Raw genomic sequence first — 19,331 nt, 5'->3', positions numbered from 1 at the left:
AGACCTTTGAAATCCTGATGTACTCTGGTAGACTATCGTCAGTTATCTCATGATGGTTCAAAAAAGGTGAACCTATCAATATGAAATTGCAAGTCACAATAAAATAAAGATATAAAAGATCATGCAGTATCTAATCATATAGTATATTGTTTTATTTGGATGGATATTATGACAGGGTTTTCACTAGGATATCTGACCGGGCAGAATTTGAAAGTACAGGGGGAGAACATGCGAGAGGCTTAGGGGGAAAGTGTCACAGGGGCTTTCCCCTATCTTGCATGGAAATATATAAAATATTGATATGTGCAATGATGCAGTCTGGTGCAATCTGAGAGGTGTTTTTTTAATTGTTTTACCAAGTGAAACTGTTAGAATACCCCAAGGGGGAGAGCACGTGAGGGGTTCTCCTTCTCGTATTGGAAAATTTGAGAAATTGATGTGTTTAATGGTGCAATCTGAGAGGAGTTTCAGTTTATTTTGCACTCGGTAAAACTGTTTGAAAATGACATTGAACACTGATATTTTTTACATTTTTTGCATGATCAGTGTTTGCGTCACAATATTCAACAACCAAACAATGACAATACAATTTGTGAAAAACAGTTCTGTTTGCCAGAGACTGAAGACAAATGAATATACAGGAACGGAAAATCTGTGACCTTCTTGTGTCATTTCTCCAGCTGCCAGCTTCTAATGAAAAGCCTGAATATGGTATGTTTAACTTTCAAAATGGTCATTGAACTGAGGTAAATTAAAACATGTTTGTGTGATAATAAAGGATGAATTCACAACAGTTCAGTTTTGCCCTTGATCCTGTGAAAATTTTGAGAAATTGATGTGCGCCACGATGCAGTGTAGTGCAATCCGAGAGGTATTTTCAATTTGTCTTTTACCAGTAAAACTGTTAGAAGACCCAAGGGGGAGAGTACGAGAGGGGGGTGCCCCCCTCTCGCATTGAAAATTTTGAGAAATGGATGCGTGTCTTGTGTTTTAAATTTTCACAATTTACAGAAGTCAAATAGTCCCCTTTAGATAGTGCCTATGCCATTGAGATATTGCAACAGAAATCCTGAAATACGATTTCTTGGGTCAGAAAAGGGAAGGAAAACATTGAGTGTACTAAGGTGGAAAGTAGACCTATGTAGTGCATGCTTATATCATAAGTGCTAGGAAACAAAACATAAGAATTGCTTGTGGTAAAACCATTCGCGCTTTTTTTTCTCAGGCCATGACAGGATCATTTTTTTTCCTTCTATCTCACCTCGTGACCTTTTTTTTCCTCAAAATCTTCCATATCCCCCTCCGAAATCAAATGGTTCTCCCCTAACAAACAACCTGGTTTGTAAGAATCAAAGCGTAATAGAGTTGGTACTGCTTGACAACATGTTTCATGAGAGAGAGAGAGAGAGAGAGGAGAGAGAGAGAGAGATGAACTTCATACAGATATAGATCCGTTTCAATGAAGGGTACAGGTAGGGGAAGAGAGGGGCGAAGGAGAATGAGTGGGAGAGAGAGGAATAGGAGGGAGATTGAGTGAGTGAGAGCGATGGCGAGATGGGAGAGAGTGATTGAGAAAGAGAGGAGAGGAGAGAGAGTGTTAGTGTGTGTGTATATGTGTGTGGGGGAGAGAGAGAGAGAGAGAGAGAGAGAGAGAGAGAGAGAGAGAGAGAGAGAGAGAGAGAGAGAGAGAGAGAGAGAGATTGGAGGGAAGACGAGAGAGATGCATGTGTACTGTAATGATGCATTTATACATGCCATGAACAAGTAGCGTGGTACTACTCCGCGTAATGTTTTTGTGGATATACCTTTACTGTAAGTGAGATGCGAGTAGAAGTCAGACGTATTACATATTTAAGATCTAAAAGCATTTATTATAATTACTTGCGTATACATATGACTCAAATATGACAGACTGAGGTCGCTGTTCAGTACCAGACCTAAAAATCTCTTTTCGAAAATAACAAATCGTTTTTAACAAAACGTACATTAATACCGTTACTAAAACGTAACTGACGAAAATATAACACTGACACATATCTAGGTTTTCATCAAATTACATAAAGTATGCAATAGTTTGATGTAAATAGCTAGAAATGCGAGACTTTGGATGTTTGTATTTTTTACATCGAAGCTTGTCTTTCAAAACGTACTTGACTTCTTAACTGAAACGTAACTGATATGCTTAACAATGATGTGTAAATATTTTGTCTTTGAAATACAAGAGCTATAGACGTTTAGATTCCCACCTTAATAAATAATGCCTAATATGTGATCAAGGTCTTCTCTGATACGTCTAATCAATATGAGTAAACCTGAACTCTCAAAATGTAAAAAACTTAAAGATAATATAAATTGTTATAATTAGTCAAAACCACATATTGATCGTACCTTGTAAGTTAATCAAACATATGAAAGCTCTGAAGAATTGCATAATTTCATGATTCAGGTGAAATGTTGGGATAAACACTGCGATCGTCATAGTTCTTGAACTTGGCCTTAATACTGAAATAGAAATTACATATTTCATATAACAAGTGCAAATGAGATAGTATACTGAAGTAATGTTTCTTCCGAACATTTTCAAATATGCCTGGCATTTCGCATAAAAGTAATTTTCACGGCATCTTGAAAATCTGGAAGCATTTTAAATGAATAACGCCTTCTATATATTGTAACTGCCAACTAATGTTGCTTTCTTTAGAATTTAATGTAAAGTGTGTCAAATGTTTATAATAATTCAGCCCTACTCATTGCGTGGTCTTATATTAAAGCTTATGGAGAAAATGGAGTTGTCTTGTTGTTTTATAGTCGAAAATTTCAGTTTTCTAAGAGTTCGTATCTCAAACATTTGTAATTTCAAATATTTGTATATTTAGGTAATTTATTTCTCTATTTCCAAACTTTACAAGGTGATCCGTGCTTTTTGTGATTGACAATGTAATAGAATGTCTGTAGTTTGCTAGGAAAGTTTGCACAGAAATTTGCTTGTTTACTTTGCACAAAACTTTAACTTTCGAAGTGTATTTACCTAAAATGCTTTTATGCATTTTAAGCGTTACTCAAATGAATGTAAACGTAAGCAATAGCATCTATTTATAGCATCTACTTATAGCATGTTGTCGATCATTTTGCAGCATTACAGCGTACACAATGGTAACTGCGACCGCAATTCATTAATTCAGAGAAATTTCGGACAATTTGCAGCAAATCTTTATGATTCGGTTTTGTCAACCTACACGCGTTCTCGCCCACAAGTACACATGAAAGGTAATCTAGTTTTCATGGCTATGTACTCATAGAAACCCTCAGAATCGCAGTTGTAAGTGTTTCGGAGCACCCAGAGTTCAGGGGTCATCACCTTCTCACATCGCCACATTGGATGATAGTCGCTGCTTTCTAGAAGATCGGTGATGCAGTTTTGACAACTGTAACACTCGGCTTCTACCAAGGTTTGTGGATAACGGTCGGTGTCGGTGTCCTCGATGTTGTAGTAAGGGCACGTAGATCGGATTTCCAAAGAAGCACCTGGACCGTAAGAAACTGGGCATGACGTCGATGAGGGCGGGCTGTACGATCCAGAAGTGGTGGCGAAAGAAAGAGCGTTTGGCGTGTACTGCAGCAACATAGCCTCCAGTGCTTCTTCAGTCGGCTGTTGACAAACTTCCCTCTTTACTGGGTTACCGTAGCAGGAACCGATAACGATCGTACACAAGATTCCAGCGATCTGTACAAATTTGAAGAAAGGAAAAGTGAGTGAGTGACGTCATCATTTTTGTCTTTTTTCAGTTCGGACGGTTTAACAAATGTAATATCCCCTATCCAACAGAGTCCATATGACGGAAGTGTGATACGCCGCTGAAAAAAACTCGCAGGAAATCAAAAGTTTCTTCCATCTATCTGAAGAACTTTTGCTATTTCGAAATACATGTAGTCGACTACATTTGGTCCACAATAAGCAAACTGACTGGAGTAGATTTGATTTTATTACACCAATGAGTCGTCGCCCATGACGCGAAAAAACCTTTTAACCTTTAAGTTAAGTTAAGTTAGTAGAATGCACCTTGGGCACAGATATTCGGACTCTCAAACTTCTACAATATTATTTTGGTCTACAACTTGTTGGAGCTCATTTTGAAGCTTATGGAGTAAATAAAAGTTTTCATCGGCTTAACTTTGCTACAATCGAGAATTTTTTTACTCTCCATGGCTATAACAAAGGAATGGCGGCCAATTTGCATTTTAAATATATGAACACTTGGTAATTTGTTTCTCTAGCACTTAAATTAACCCAATTGTTATTCTCGATTTTGAAAGCGGATGGTTGAAAATTTGCTTGAAAAAAACTTTAAGAGAAAATTGAGCCTTTCATTTTCGAGGCGCCAACTACCATCAACGTATTGTTAAATTAATACGTAGTGCGAAGTCCCTACATTGAGTGAAATATAAGCAACCTACGGCTTATATATTTTTCCAACTTGGATTCGTCAAACAAATTGATGATAGAAAAAAAAACAAGTCGCGGAAATTCGTTTAAAATATCGCGTAGAACCAAGATTTATGAAATTCCAACAAGCAGTCTATAATGAGAACATTCTATGATCACATACGGGGAACAAGTCCTAAATTCGAATATGCAAACTTCATCATTACTTGAGCAAATCTGAATGACGTCAGTCCTGTAATACCCTACTCATCAAATTTGAATACATGTGGCTTTTAAGAATTTTGAGCTTTTTATCAAAAAATTGAACAAACCATCGCAAAGGTCAAATGTGCATTTGTTACCATAATACGAGTAATTAAAATAAATAAAAATAACAAAAGTAGACTCAAAAACTACAGTACGACAATGTTCTCACAATAAAATGCAAATGACATCATCCCGATGGAAACGTGTGAACGCATGGCCGAGTACTGTCTTGGCATACACATTGACAGACCACCGCAATCGTCCCTACCTGTAGCTATTTAGCAAGCTCCGCGTCGTTGCTTTTCGAGCAAAAGAAGTCCTTAATGTGACACGGAAACTGAATGATATGAACACTTTCTCAGTCTTTCGCTCAGAAGTTTTAAACTCCAAAATCGCCGATGAAAATAGGGGATCAATGTGCAACCTTTGGTACTAGAGAAATAAATTACCATCCGTATGTTAGCTGTTTTCTCTACAAAATAAAATTTGTGATTTTCATGAAACCAGACAGTGAATGTTATATTACTACACGAGCTTCAAATCGAGTTTTCACAGACAGCATACTAGAATATAATTAAAATTTGACAGCCCTAATGTCTGTTCATAACGATTGTATAGATTCTAACGTTAGATATATTCTTTCCAAGGAAAAGACTGGGGGATCAAAAGTATACAAGAAAAAGCTGACTGAAGGTACAGTAACCGTTGACGGTGAAATCAGTTTTATGTGAAGCAAATTAATGAGAAACTCTTACCACAAATCTGCCTGCAAATTCCATGGTTGTACTAGTCGTTGTATCTCAAAGTCGAAAATGATTCGTCCTCCGGTGGATTAGACTAATTGGTCTTAATGTCGATTTGATAATGTCGGTTCAGTCAATAAACCGGCCATATTTATGCCATAATTTTTGTCTCGAAATGGCGAAATGCGCAATGTGGAAATTTGAAATTGTCACTTCAGGTTGCCAATGAATTCCGCAGAATCGTGAGTTAACGTTCCAAACACAATTGTGCCAGACACCGTTATGTATTGTTGGGTTACAATAGGGACCTCCTGGATTTGAAAACTACCCTTCCGTATTATCTCAATTCATAGTTTATGTCTTGCTTATGGGCCCACAAAGAATTGAGGGCTACCGAGTGTATGCCAAACATTAGTCCTGCAGGAGAAACGGCAAATTTTCCCCTTTTTGATAGATGTCATCCCGCACGTGATGTTAGAGCATAGACTGACTAACTTTGCGCTCGGTGAAACGCCGTTACACAGCGGAAGTGGTGGCATGTAATGGTTACAGACGCTGTGCACGTTTATGAAACGGTGATTTTGATTTGAATACTTCAACACTTGGCGGCAAAGAGCCATCGGCCAAGAAACTGTAGCGCTCAGATAAGGAACCCTTCAGTTTTCAAAGAGTGTACTTTACTCAAAATTTGTCACAAAAAATATACTACACAATTTTCCCTTCAATTCATTTTCAAAGATATCAACTGATAACTCACTATCATTTAATGTTTGACGACTTACAAACCTATATACATTAAAAATGAGAATAATGTCTTAAAGCACCGTGTAGGATTGCATGAACAATTACAAGTCGCGGATAATTACACGTTGCCTTCATCTTGCATTTGCTCATCACAGTAACTTTTAAAAGGTAGACGCAAATTAACTGAATAGGGTACATCTAAGATAAAAAATATTTCACAGAAAATATTGATTTTCTAACAGATTTTTAAAATCTGGTTCCCTGTTCTTGAAGGGGTCATTATGGGGTTTTGGCTTTGTACTGCAAGCTCAATGGAGTGGGATTTCACTTGAAGTCAATTTCGGGGTATCTATTTCAGGAACTAAGAAACAGAGTCAAGACCTTACGAAGAAGACCAGATATTTGCAACCGTAACTACTCAGAGGTTTTATCAACGGAAGTTATTTCGGGTCACGTAGGGTTGCAGTATGTATACTTTACGATTGCAATTGTTGCAACCAAATGCGTAACTTATCAGAAACATTCGCCCACCAGATGACGTCATCATGTTTATTCCAGTTCCCTTTCTGCGATACTGATTAAAAATTTACACCTCATTTTTTCCCGATTATTGGCTTGATAATGTCCATATATGATCAATTTTAACACCAGTTTACGACAGTTTCCACAATCAGTTTCCTAATCTTTGCATTGAATGTGTTTGTTTATGCATGTAATTACGCTGTACAAAAACGTGTAGTTCAGTCAACGTCGATGGCATTCATGTTTGAATCATTGTACCAAACACTATGCGAATAATACTCGGGGCGGTACATGTTACTAGTTCTGAAGTCCAACCATAGACCCTTGCCAGTGTCTACGGTCAAACTAATAACACAGTTTTTTTCAATTGCACCTTCAAAAACTTACATTTGTAGCAGATTTGCGTATCATTGAAATGAACCTGTAATTGGGGCAGCCTGTTGGTATAAATAAATAAATAAATAAATAAAAAATAAATAAATTTACGTTCAGAAACATATATATTGATCGCAACTACGTATCACTTAGGATGGAAATCATGACATATTACTGTAAAGTGTACAACTTGAAGAGCATATCGCATACATAAATAGTACATACATGTATATTTATACTGTATACATGCGGTTTTCAATTTAAGCTTATGACAATTCGTTATAATATGCACTTCTTCGCACGGTTTGTCCATGGTAAACCAAATGCATACGGTGCCACATCTCATCGATAATCACCACTCGGCTCAATGATATATTTCTGTGATGTGCAGCACATATAGTGCGCATCTCATCAATATGGCACGACTATGGCTTGTTTTATGCTATGCACGGACCGTACGACCTGCCACTATGCATCGAGTACACAGTGATATGTGTACTTACAGAACGGTGTATGGCCATAGCGCGAAGTGCACATTTGACATCTCTCCATTACAACAGCCCTGAGCAACCATAGACAGTAGTCCCCCGTCTATACTGTCTGTGGAAAAACCAACTCCCCCTCCTAACGCGCCCTGTATAACTAAAAGTCTTTTAATTTGATTATTGTGCAGAGTTCGCAGACTAACTTTTACAGAAGAATTTTGCAGTTTTTATTCTCAATTCGTTGGAGACTGAAAAGTAATTTTAAGACATTTTTCTACTTTGGCGCAACTAAAAAGGACCAATTATCCTCATGAAATCAACCAGGTTGTTTAGGGTCGTCAATAATGTAGTAAATAAACTAGACCCCTAGGAATATGTTGATTTGTAAAATTTGTACATTTTTGACCCAGTTATCAAGTCTTATATATTATTGAATCAAAGTCTAGATTTGACTTGTGATCTGTTGTATTCCTACACTCCCGGTCATTATTTTTGCAAATTAAACATTTTGATTGCTTCCTTATTACATCAATAAAATTTATAACTTTACTTAATTTTCCAATTTTTAATGTGTGTGTTTTTTTAGTTTTATTTTGGCAGCCCTTAGTCTTTTTCGGTGGTAAAGTAAGATGTAGATTCAGCTGTGATATCAAGGCAAGTACTTCAAAAATGTTTACGCATGATTAACGTACAGTGTCAATATGAAACTATTAGAAAATGCCTTATTTCCAGTCTTTTCCTATGAGTAAAAGAGTCAAGCTTATTTCTCTGATTCTGCTTGAACACGCACACAGAAAGGGAATCATGTATGTCACTATCGTGCATTTACGAATTCTACAGGGAGTATGTCATTTATCACCGCGGCGAGTTACGCCTATCACATTGTCAAAATAATTCCGTAACTAATGTAAACAAAATATCGGTCAGAACTACGAAGGTTTTTCCCTTCGGTGACTTCCTTTTTATCCTACTGTAGGTCGACTCTAAATGCCGCCCTTTGGGTTGCCTTTACAGACCACACAATGGACCAGCAATGGACGTTTACGTCGAGTGCAATACCCTCTTCAATGATACCTTTAATCCTTTGTACATTGACAAAAGCGTGCACTCAGAGTATCCGGATACTTGTCTTCACGCTGACTAGCTCACTTGAGAATAGAATTCCAACTGTAAACAGGACACATGATCGCACACCGACAAACGTCAGAAACAGAATTTCCCAGTAATCTCAGTCATATTTCTAGTTTAAATCACTCTAAAAACGAAGAGTAAACAAGTGGGGGAATTTAGGGAGGGCGTGTGAGATGCATGTATGTACGTATGTACGCCGATGTTTTGGTGAATGTTTAAATGTACCATTTATGTATGCACGCATGTGTCTACGACAGAACGATATACATGTATAGTCAAACAGGCAGACACTGAGAAATATTGTGTGACTTTTTTGATGCTCTGTATACAAATAATTGTCATAACAACAATTTAACCTTAGTTTGTGTCTTCCGTCTGTTTCAGACTCCGTTCTGCTTGACACAGTCTCAGACATACTGATGATTAACGAACCGATGAATAGATAAATGCTAACGTTTGCCTCTTATAACTAAGTCTCGCGATCGAGTGATAGAATAAAATAAAATTAAACCCGTCAGCGAATTTGTGAAAACAAAATAAGACTTCAGCCTACAAGAGAAAATTGACCTTCAGGGGATTACATCGAAAAGATGAAAATGAACCAACACAGTATATAGAGCTCGCTATATATGACCAGCCTCTCAACCTACTATGTGATACCGTACTCAGGTGTAGAGAGCACTCATAATATAGTAATAGCAACAATAGTTTTAAATTTAAAGGTATTTATGACTTTTGCAGAGCAATTTGTCAACGTTTTACATTCACGGTGAACACATGCCCAAAACTCAATAAAGTAAGACAATCAATTGACCGCCTTGGCCTTATAAAGACACATTCGCATCTTTTGCTTTATGTGATATTCTCAGTTTTTGACAATCGGTCCAGGTATTCAATATGACAAGGTGTTCCTATACGTTTACAATAGTCAACTGAGGACTCGCCAATACCAGTGTAACCGTTTAAAGGTCGTAATTGTCTCTTTGGTACGACCACATACAAATCAACGGAATCCGACACCAAAACTGCCATCTTGCTTTTAAAAAATGCAAATATCAAGGCATTTTTGAAGCGCCAGTTACAAATAGACGATTTAGCTTAGTAGCCTCGATTTGACGTAGAATGTGCCTCAGGGACAAATATTCGGACCGTAACCTATTACAATATGTGCGGGGGCTCGTTTTGAAGCTCACTGATTAAATACAGTTTTCACCAGCTTATTTTTGTGAAAATCTACAATTTTATTATTCCCCAATAGAGTTAACACAGGTGTGGCGGCCAGTTTGAATTTCAGGTGTCAGTAAATATTGGGTAATTTGTTTTTCTAGTGCGTGCCAAATTTTGAATTTTAACCCATGATTTTTTCTTCATTTCAAAAGGGAATGGCTTTCCTTGAAGAAAGTTTTGGTAAAAGTTTAAGTCTTTCAATTTCGAGGCGAGAACTACCGTAAGGGAGTAAGTTCAAATTTTGCTATATTGTGCAATTCGAATCTCCGCGCACACGTGACAGGCAGTCAGTCAGTCAGGCAGGCAGGTAGATAGGTAGGTAGGTCACGGTACATGTGTAAGTATAGACGGCGACATTGTCAGAGTAGTACAGAAGTAGATGTCGTTCAAGGGTTTTCCAAAAATTTGATGAGCTATCGACTCTTAACTCAATTGACGTACATACAGGCCGAGACATTATTGCTGATACGTGATACGTTTTATTTGTTCGACCGTTTCCTCTTTAATTGAGGAATGGCATCCTAGAAACAAACATAACGGTTTAAGGGGGAGCAGGGGTTGCCTGGGCCGTAGCGGGGGTTTCCCCTTGGGGTGTAAGGCCCGTTGTCTGTGTTGTCCATTTTCGCCCGGCATACAACTTACTTCTATGCGCAGCTCAAAGGCAGCATCGGGAAGTATACGGTATTTATTCACAAATCTGTGACTCCCAACGGTGTCCTAACGGTGTTCGCCCGAGTTCAAATAGAAGTCTTTAGCGTGGCTATAAACAAAGTCATCTGTAAAAGGTTATAAATTTCCACCGTAAGCAATTGCCTCGGTGTAACGTGTAAATTAAAATCTGAAAGAGGAAGTGGCAATACGCGTCAACTCGGAAACATTTTGAAATTAATATTCTGAAATTCCCAACAAACTTCAAAGACATAGCTATCATTATTATTCACACCAACAGGTTACCAAGTTTGTTCATTTCTAACTTTCAGACGAGCTAAGAAAAATTGGCCTCAGTGTTTTTCTCAGTAATTTTAAAAGGAACAGCCTCAGAAGATGACTTATTGAGCACACGCAAGATCAAGTTCGACGCAATCATGTGCATTACTGCGTCGGTGATAGAAAAATTTCATTTTACAAAAGATTGATATTGGGCAAAAAGGTGTCGACAGATGCTTCCTTTTACGTTCACAGGAAATGTTTGACAGGCCAACTGGTACAAGAAGCTTTGCTGTTGCTGAATACAACAGATCGAAGTCAGAGTGATTGACTGGTAAACATAGGACTGCAGCTTGTCTCTTCTGTTCAAAAACTTCCATTGCCCGACATTTTCACCAGATATTAGCAGGATAGCGTCGATTTCGCTAACATTAAACATTGCTGTCAAACTCTGAGTGAAATTGCTCTTAACCGGCCTCCGAACGATAATTTTTTGTGCGCAGAGAAATTGGGACAGGCGCAGAGGACGACACACGCGTAAATATACCGGAGTTTAAAATGTTGAGAGCAAATACTGATTCTTCCTCAACAGCATCATATGATGTTTCTGCTGACATGCTTGTGACAAAGAAATCTTAGGTTCGGCTACGTAAAAGTACAAACATCTGCATTTTCTTCATGGTATGTCGCAGTGACACGTATTTTTTTAAATTTTATTATCATTTTTAGTACATAAAATCTTACTACCGACATGAAAATAACAAATCGGGACTGTTTACATGTAGAGGTACCTCTGTACCTTAGTAAGATGGCAATGGAGAGTCCAGTTTGTGAAAACTGAACAATGCGCACGTGTGACCCCGGAGATATCAACGATTTCTGCATTATGTAGTTCATTGTCACTTTTGGTGGATATTTTTGAGCGGAGCGTCTAAAAATGACGGACGCAGCTTTTCTAAATTGACGTTCTCGAGAAACAAAACCTGTTTGTCTTTGCCCTAATCGTGATTGCAGTATATAAGCGGAAAACAAATGATGACCTGGTGTGACCTTGACACATCATCTGAATATAAAGGTTCATCTAGTGCAGAGATAATCTACTGATAGACATTCTCTTGCCAAAGGAGTGACTTTGGACTCGATATCGAGATTTCAGTGATCAATATGAGTTGTATAAAGTTGTCCTTAGAAACAGATACGGCAGATATGGCACTTGAATATATTATATATCATAGAAACCAAGTGATGCTGGTTTTCCAATATTGGAAATGGTTTCGTCCATGTTCTGGGGAAGAGAAATGTTTTTACACAATACTAGCGATCCCGAAAGATGATACAGAAACTATGTCTTGTTATATTATTAATCCTGAACATACTTCATGACTTGCCATCAAAGATTACGAGCCAATCACACAAGAAAGCAGGAAATGAATTATTAAATGACAGAATAAAATTTTATTTACTGTTAAAATTGTCAACGATAGAAATTCATAAATGTGAAAACACAATTACCAAGTTAACGTTTCGAGCATTGTCTGAGTCAAAGCACAAACCTGCAAGAACAGCGATTTTGGTCATAGTATCGTAATAGTGAGAGATTTTACACTCTAAGTATTTATCAATATCCCGGTCCCTTGCACATATGAATGTTATTGCCACATTCACCCCAGCTCGAGACAGTTCTGGCATCGGTAACACTCGGCTTGCAGCAAAGTTTCCGGATAACATTCGTCATTAGTTCACGGTTCAATATACATGAATGAGTATATCGGCCTTAGCTCGAGAGGAGCGCTTTGACAGTATCTATGGCGAATGTTAAACTTTATATGGACTTAGGCTACCTTTAATCGTAGCTAAGGAGAGGGCGTTGTTCCTGTACAACCTCATCAGAGTATAGGGGTCGCTCTTGGCTTCGATTTTAACATACATATCTTTTGACTGGATTACCGTTGACCCCCGTCTAAAATCATCGGACACAATACGAGCAAATGAAACATATACAGAATTACAGCGTTGTAAAATATGCGAAATAACGGCTCCGAGCAATTTTGTCTTCAAATGTACCGAGAATGATGATCTTGGCAATGAATTTGACTAATCATTGAATAACCGGCGTGATTTTTATCAAAGTTGATGTAGTATTACAGTTTTAATCAATAGAATATATGTCGATTTCCAATTTTCGTTTTCCATTTTCATCAAATATTGCTTTTGACCACACGAATAAGAAGTCAATTTTGGTGTACTGAGGGTGTTTCGATGAGTACTTCCAAAACTTGCAACGCCAAAAATATTTTCAACGTTAACAATAGAGGCATTGACGTTCGAAGAAGGTGCACAAATAAAACACTATGGTGCCATAACAGTGAAATGGTCCTCCGTCCAGCTATCCCTGTACGGCAAAATGATCTGAAATAAACTTTATTAACAATTTCTCCACTCGGTCAGTTATGATGTTTCAATCGCCAAGTGACTGACACCGTAGTTTCCCATCCCCGACACAGGTCAAGGGTCACACGGATATTAAACTGTGTCGCATTCAGTTGCCGATGTAGCATAACATATTCCTGTTCGTTATTAGTCACGTTTTAACGGTTCAACTTAAATTGACTTCCCAATCATTCCACTTGACACATTTTAGCGTTACGCCAAATGGCGGCTATTTGAAATATTCGTTTTGGTTAGGTCAACATTCACGAATGTACAAAAATTCCTAAACAACATCGCAACACAAAGAAGGAGTAGACTTTGTTCCGATAAGTAGCTTCCTATTAGCAGAAACCTTGGACTCCTTATTCTTAAATTAGATTTCTCCTTTCTTTAATTTATAGCTAAACATTTTGGTCCAATAATTAGGCCTATATATCATACAGGATTTATAGTAAATGTATTTTATGATGCTCGGCGTGCAAATCATGTCCGACTTTAAATGTTGCGCCCAATTTCCTATAAATCTGGGCCTTTCATCCCACAAGAGAATCAAGCAAGTAGCTGCCAACAGGTAAACTAACTATATGTATCATAAATTTGATTTCGTTCTTAAACGTTTTCGTCCACATTTGTGATCTGCCGAAATGTTTACACTTTCCTTTACATAATTTTTTTCCTCTTTGCGCCCAAACAAATTATCGTGCTCGTGTGTGTCCTTGGATTTTTTGTTTGATTTTTTATTTAACTTTGAGATGTCACACCAAGAGCCTGACAGAAATCACGTACGACCATGAGAGAGAGGGGAGGGGGTACAGAGAAAGGGAAAACGAGAGGGGAGAGAGAAAGAAAATGACAAAGAGGGAGGGATAGAGAGAGGCTGAATGGCTGATCAGACTGGTTCTGTACCAGCGGGGACAGAAAGCTTTAGAACACTAGATCATAAAATGTAGTGCACGGTATCGGCGCGACAGTACTATAAGTTGATTCGTACGGTCACAGTCCCTCTATAGAGGGACTGTGGTACGGTCTTCTTTCTATAACACGTCACATAGCATAAAGTAGCATAGGGTAACATAAAGTCCATCATGCTGTCACAAGAAGGCATCATACAAGAGTTTAAAGGACAGAATACAACTGATTACTTTGACGCATGGTTAGTCTTTACCAACCATCGAAAATCACCCGTATCGTGTTTGGAGATCGTCATCGACAATGCCGACATCAACAGACAGCATAATGATCTCATATCGTATACTATACGTCGTCTTTTACAACCTTTACAGCTGATTCGCCGTCCTAATGATCAAGTGATGCGTGGTGGCGAAACTTTCGTTGACTTGTATGCGTTACCAACCAGAAATCAAGGCTGTTAACGGTATGCTTAGAAGAAATGTGAGAGTATCCGAAAATTCATAACTAGAGTAATTTTCAAGTACGTGTAAATGTCGCTGACGCCGCCTAGAGGCGACGGGGTTTACTTCTGCGATAGGTTATGAATACATTATCTCACTCTCGTCTCAAGTGCCATAACTACCTGCCGTGAGTGGTGTCTCCTTTGTTCAGTATTGTTATGCCCTTTAGCTTCCGGGTTTGTTTATTGCTAGTTTATTGTCCCGCACACGCTGAGTCATACCACGGATATTTTGTCGACGGCTGCGACCTTGCGCAACGTCTCGATTGCTGAGGCAAAGCCAAAGATATAGACCAGAATACCGTTAATGTTGTTCTCTTATGTGATTTGACTGTTGATCACGTGCGCACTCGCTCAATCCGTAGAGAAACCAGCGAGAAAGTGCCACACTGGAACACGGTCAGTTGTGGAGGGACAGTGACTGGAAGCACAGGTGCTCGCGCGTGCCTTCAGTCAATAAGGCACTAGAGCAAATGTGAACAGATCATAGACTTCTACTGTCTATGGTGTTATCTCGCTTTCAATTTACATTTGTTCTTCAGACACCAGTGTTCCCATTTGATAATTTTGAAGCCACAACATTCAGAAAGTTGTAAGTTTTGATATACTTGCATGAGTTTTGTTCCACGTAAATTTTCCCCCTAAAATATGTTGAAATTTATGTTGACAATTAAACCCTAGAGTGTCTCTATGGTCTATGGTTGAAATACAGAGTATAAGACTTGCAATTACTGTGATTTCTGTAAAGTATGCAGTGTTTCCTTTGACAAATGAATTACATTCCGTCGAAAAGAAAATTTTAGTTGTATATATCAATAACATGAGACATAATATCGACATAAGCTGTTTTCACAACTTTACCACAGAGCATTCTGACAATTGGGACTTTGGTAGGTCAAAAGAAACTGTATTTTACAAAAAATACAAAATTACCAGTAGATACGTTAAAAGTTACGGTTACAGTGGACCTTTCAGTGTTCATATTCGTCACCACCACCACGATCCTTTGTTTGTTATGACAACGCTGAATGACATCGCTATGCTTGGATGATGTCTACTTCCCGTTTCAGAGTGTAAACATTTGGGCTCGGCCATTCGACATCACAACTATCCAAAAGTAAACAATGATTCACAGTTGATAACGGTTGTTTATATGTCGAGTACGCGGTCCTTGAAACGGGCGCTGCTGCAGAATGGACCAATACAATATCAACAATGACGAGGATTGGAAACATTGTCGATTTCCCCTGCCCTGGAAAAAATTTCCCCATAAAAAATTATCATTCCCCTGCAGACATGAAGCTCCCTTGCCTTGTGATGAAAAAACTGTCGATTTTCCCCATATTTTATTTTATTAATAGGCTCAACTTCCCCTGTCCCCGTTTTACAAATAACCTCCCCTCTCTTCCAATCCCTATCCACAGACCAATCAACCGATATCTGCCAGCGCCCTGCCCGACAAAAAAAAAACTAAAATCTGCTCCCTGCCAGCTAACAATATGTCCCTTGCCCAAGCAAAATTAAACTTTCAGATGCCCTCAAAATATTGCTCCCAGAATAGCATTTTCGCTGAATAGCTCCGTTGGCTGCACTTGAGCAACTCCTATCCTGGTTTCAAACTGTCGTAATTTCATGTGTCGTTGATAGACCGGATGTGAATAAACTCCCTTAAAATACTTTCATAGAGAAAATATTACAAAAGATCATGTAATGGTTTGTATTTATCCTGTAATAGTTTGTATTTATCCTGTAATAGGTTGTATTATTCATGCGGCTAGTAAACTTAGTGATAAAACTATTCAAAACGGGACTCAAAGTCTCCCCCGAATGCCCCGGTGATACTCGGTACAACTACGGGGCAGTACATGAGAGAATCAGCTTGGTCGTACCGTTGAAATTGAAATTAGTCAGACATACAAAACGAATTATCGGTTTACAAGGGCAAAACACATTTATTTATAAAACGTAAAAAACGACTTTACAATAATAAATTCGACAAAATAACACTAGTAAGCCTGAAATTACAGTAGCGAAACATGATGAATAACATTAAAAGTGTTAGCCCTGTAAGAAAAGTTGCTCTAGTTGAAAGAAAAGGGCACTTTATCTCGAGTTTTTGAACTGCAATAATAAATATACGGTAGAAAATTTGCATTCCTGAGAGTCTTTTCCCCGGCTGACCAGCAGCCTATATAGTATGAAACCTAACGTACAGAAAATAAATAGTTCCGTGGACGAATTTTTGTTTTGTTCAGAATGTGTAATTAATTATTTAGAAGGTTGATTATTCCCTCATCGAGTGTACAACCAAATGCGTCACTAAAACGTAACATACTTTTAGCGTCCCAGGGTTCTCCGCAACGATCACCATGGGACAGAACAGAGTGCATAACTTGCACGTTGATAAAATTGAGTAAAGAAACACTTCCTTGTAGATATATTGCGACGTCACAATGTCAAAGTTCATGTCCACGTTCCATTATGGTCTACCTCTTTGCAACAAATAAAAACGTAATCTCAAGACAAAATAACGTCTACAAAATCAATGTCTAACGAGCTAGCAACATGTATCATACATATAATGTATATATTCTCACTGTGTAACTTGAATATTTAAATATTCTCTTATATATTTAAATAAGTATAAATATTAATACGTATATATCGTTCTCACAGATGTCCAATGAGATAATATATTATATACATACATACATACATATATATGATATATACACATATTATATTATATATATATAAGTTTACAGATGTCCTTGTGGACAATGACGGCGCTCGATATTAAAAGCAGAGCGTTATAAATAATAAGATTAAGTCGATATTATTACTTTCTACAAGAAGTAATTTGTGTTATTTTAAATTCTCGACAAATATTGCCAATATCATTATCTTCTTTCCCTTGCGCATGTGCAGGCGATTGGTATATTCACCTGTACAGCGTTGTATTGGTAGATCCCTCCGATGCAGATATTGCTGTTACGTAAAACCCACACTTTATGCATCAGCTTCTCGCAGTTATACATGACGTGGTAGCCGGACTCTCTGGAATCGTCCAGGCAGTTCCGACACTGGTAGCACTCGGCCTGCACCAGGGTCGATGGATACCGTTCTTCATCTGTGTCCTCCACGTAGAAGAAGGGGCAGTTTGAGCGGAGTTCCAAGGGAGCGCCGAAACCGTAGTCGTCGCCGGGGCACGTCTTTGAAGCCGGTTGGCTGTTCGCTCCTGGCGTTGTGGCGAATGAGAGGGCGTTGTTCGTATACTGGCTTAACATTTCTCGGAGATCGTCCTGGCTGGGATGTTGACACGCCTCTCGTTTGACTGGATTACCTTGAACATGACTAGTGTACAATACACTCAGAATAGCGACCTGTTGACCAAATATGACACAATTCATTTACATTTTGAAGCTTCAAGTCACACTTGTTCATGAACTTTCAACATCCTAGACTCATGATAATTTACGATGGCGCATTGTAATATGGCAGAAACAAATTTAAAAGTATGTTATCAACATTTCTGATACTTTAAAGCGGTCAAGTGACACTAGAAAAATCTACTTGCCGTTATGCTGATGTCAAGTTGGCGTTCTCTTTACGTTGTTGCGGAATTAAACTTGAGACAACACACGACATAGCCTAAGAAAATTCGGTATTGACGTTGATTCGCAACTCACCAAGAAAATTTTGTACGAGATTTCCATATGGAGTGGTTTATAGGGGAAAGCCGAGCCGAGATAGCTGTTTCTTAATCAAGGTGAACTTCAAAACCAGACACTTAGTCCTGCTTGACTTAGTGATTCTCTGCTCCTTGTTTCGTCCTCAGGTTGAATAACTGTTGTCTTGAAAATCTTCCACTCTTTATATAATTTGGGTCCGTCAATAGCATTCTCTCTAGACGGTAGTCCGTATTAACGAATTTCTAAAATTAAGTCATGGTCCAATTTCGGGGATTCCCCCGCGGAGTTACTAGAATGTACAGCCACTTTGTGTACTTCGATTCTGAGTGGGAACTGTTTCATGTTCGTTCAAGTTGGAAGCGGACTCTAATTCCCCTTAGGCTGTAGCAACCATACATTTATGTTTTTCTGTCATAATGAGAATTATGATCACTATAAAAGCTCAGAAGACTGCATGATTAACGCGATCCACGTCAGTACCGGAACGCTATTTTAATCACAGGGTCCTCGAGCTCCGATGATGATGGTGATTAAACATTTAAAAATGAAGAAAAATAAAAATATATTTGGACTCAGTAAAGTTGTTGTTGTTGTTGTTGTTGTTATTGATGTTGTAGTTGATAGTATTTGCAGAAAATGACAAATATGCGCTGCAAAATTCAATACAGCCTCACTGTACACATGGAGGTAAGCTACCTCCATGCTATACACAAGCGCTGCAAAATTCAATACAGCGATATTGATGATGATGATGATTAAATATTTAAAAAGGGAGAAAATAAAAATTTATTGGACTCTGTAAATTTGTTGTTGTTGTTGTTGTTTTATTATTGTTGTTGTTGTTGTTGATAGTATTTGCAGAAAAGAACAAAGTATGCGCTGCGAAATTCAATACAGCCTTACTATACTATGCGCTGCAAAATTCAATACAGCCTAACTATACATGTGCGTTGC

General features: G+C 38.2%; 2 protein-coding genes across 2 annotated transcripts; both read right to left on the bottom strand.

Annotated features, from left to right (window-relative positions):
* Positions 1 to 2,435: 2,435 nt before the first annotated feature.
* LOC139123372 (interleukin 17-like protein) lies at positions 2,436 to 5,469 on the bottom strand. The gene is made up of 3 exons (XM_070689521.1): positions 5,446 to 5,469; positions 3,237 to 3,724; positions 2,436 to 2,502 (listed from the first exon to the last, which is right to left on the bottom strand). The coding sequence occupies exons 1-3, from the start codon at positions 5,467 to 5,469 to the stop codon at positions 2,436 to 2,438; spliced, it is 579 nt and encodes a 192-aa protein (XP_070545622.1).
* Positions 5,470 to 16,610: 11,141 nt separating this feature from the next.
* On the bottom strand, positions 16,611 to 18,723 carry LOC139122368 (interleukin-17C-like). Its single transcript, XM_070687758.1, has 2 exons — positions 18,375 to 18,723; positions 16,611 to 18,068 (listed from the first exon to the last, which is right to left on the bottom strand). The coding sequence occupies exons 1-2, from the start codon at positions 18,399 to 18,401 to the stop codon at positions 17,586 to 17,588; spliced, it is 510 nt and encodes a 169-aa protein (XP_070543859.1). The 5' UTR covers positions 18,402 to 18,723; the 3' UTR covers positions 16,611 to 17,585.
* Positions 18,724 to 19,331: the final 608 nt, after the last annotated feature.

This window comes from Ptychodera flava, chromosome 22 (assembly GCF_041260155.1).
Source record: "Ptychodera flava strain L36383 chromosome 22, AS_Pfla_20210202, whole genome shotgun sequence".
NCBI classification, from domain to species: domain Eukaryota; kingdom Metazoa; phylum Hemichordata; class Enteropneusta; family Ptychoderidae; genus Ptychodera; species Ptychodera flava.
Note: the sequence above shows the minus strand (reverse complement) of the source record. Positions and strands in the feature narration are given on the sequence as shown.

What these genes read in the sequence shown, in the direction of transcription:
- LOC139123372 (XM_070689521.1), bottom strand. Translation starts at nt 5,469, where the DNA reads ATGGAATTTGCAGGCAGATTTGTG. An exon ending in AATTTGCAGGCAGATTTGTG is followed by an intron (nt 3,725 to 5,445) that starts GTAAGAGTTTCT and finishes AAATTTGTACAG; the next exon opens with ATCGCTGGAATCTTGTGTAC. An exon ending in ACTTGTGGGCGAGAACGCGT is followed by an intron (nt 2,503 to 3,236) that starts GTAGGTTGACAA and finishes TTTCTATTTCAG; the next exon opens with TATTAAGGCCAAGTTCAAGA.
- LOC139122368 (XM_070687758.1), bottom strand. Translation starts at nt 18,401, where the DNA reads ATGGAAATCTCGTACAAAATTTTCTTG. An exon ending in TCTCGTACAAAATTTTCTTG is followed by an intron (nt 18,069 to 18,374) that starts GTGAGTTGCGAA and finishes TTTGGTCAACAG; the next exon opens with GTCGCTATTCTGAGTGTATT.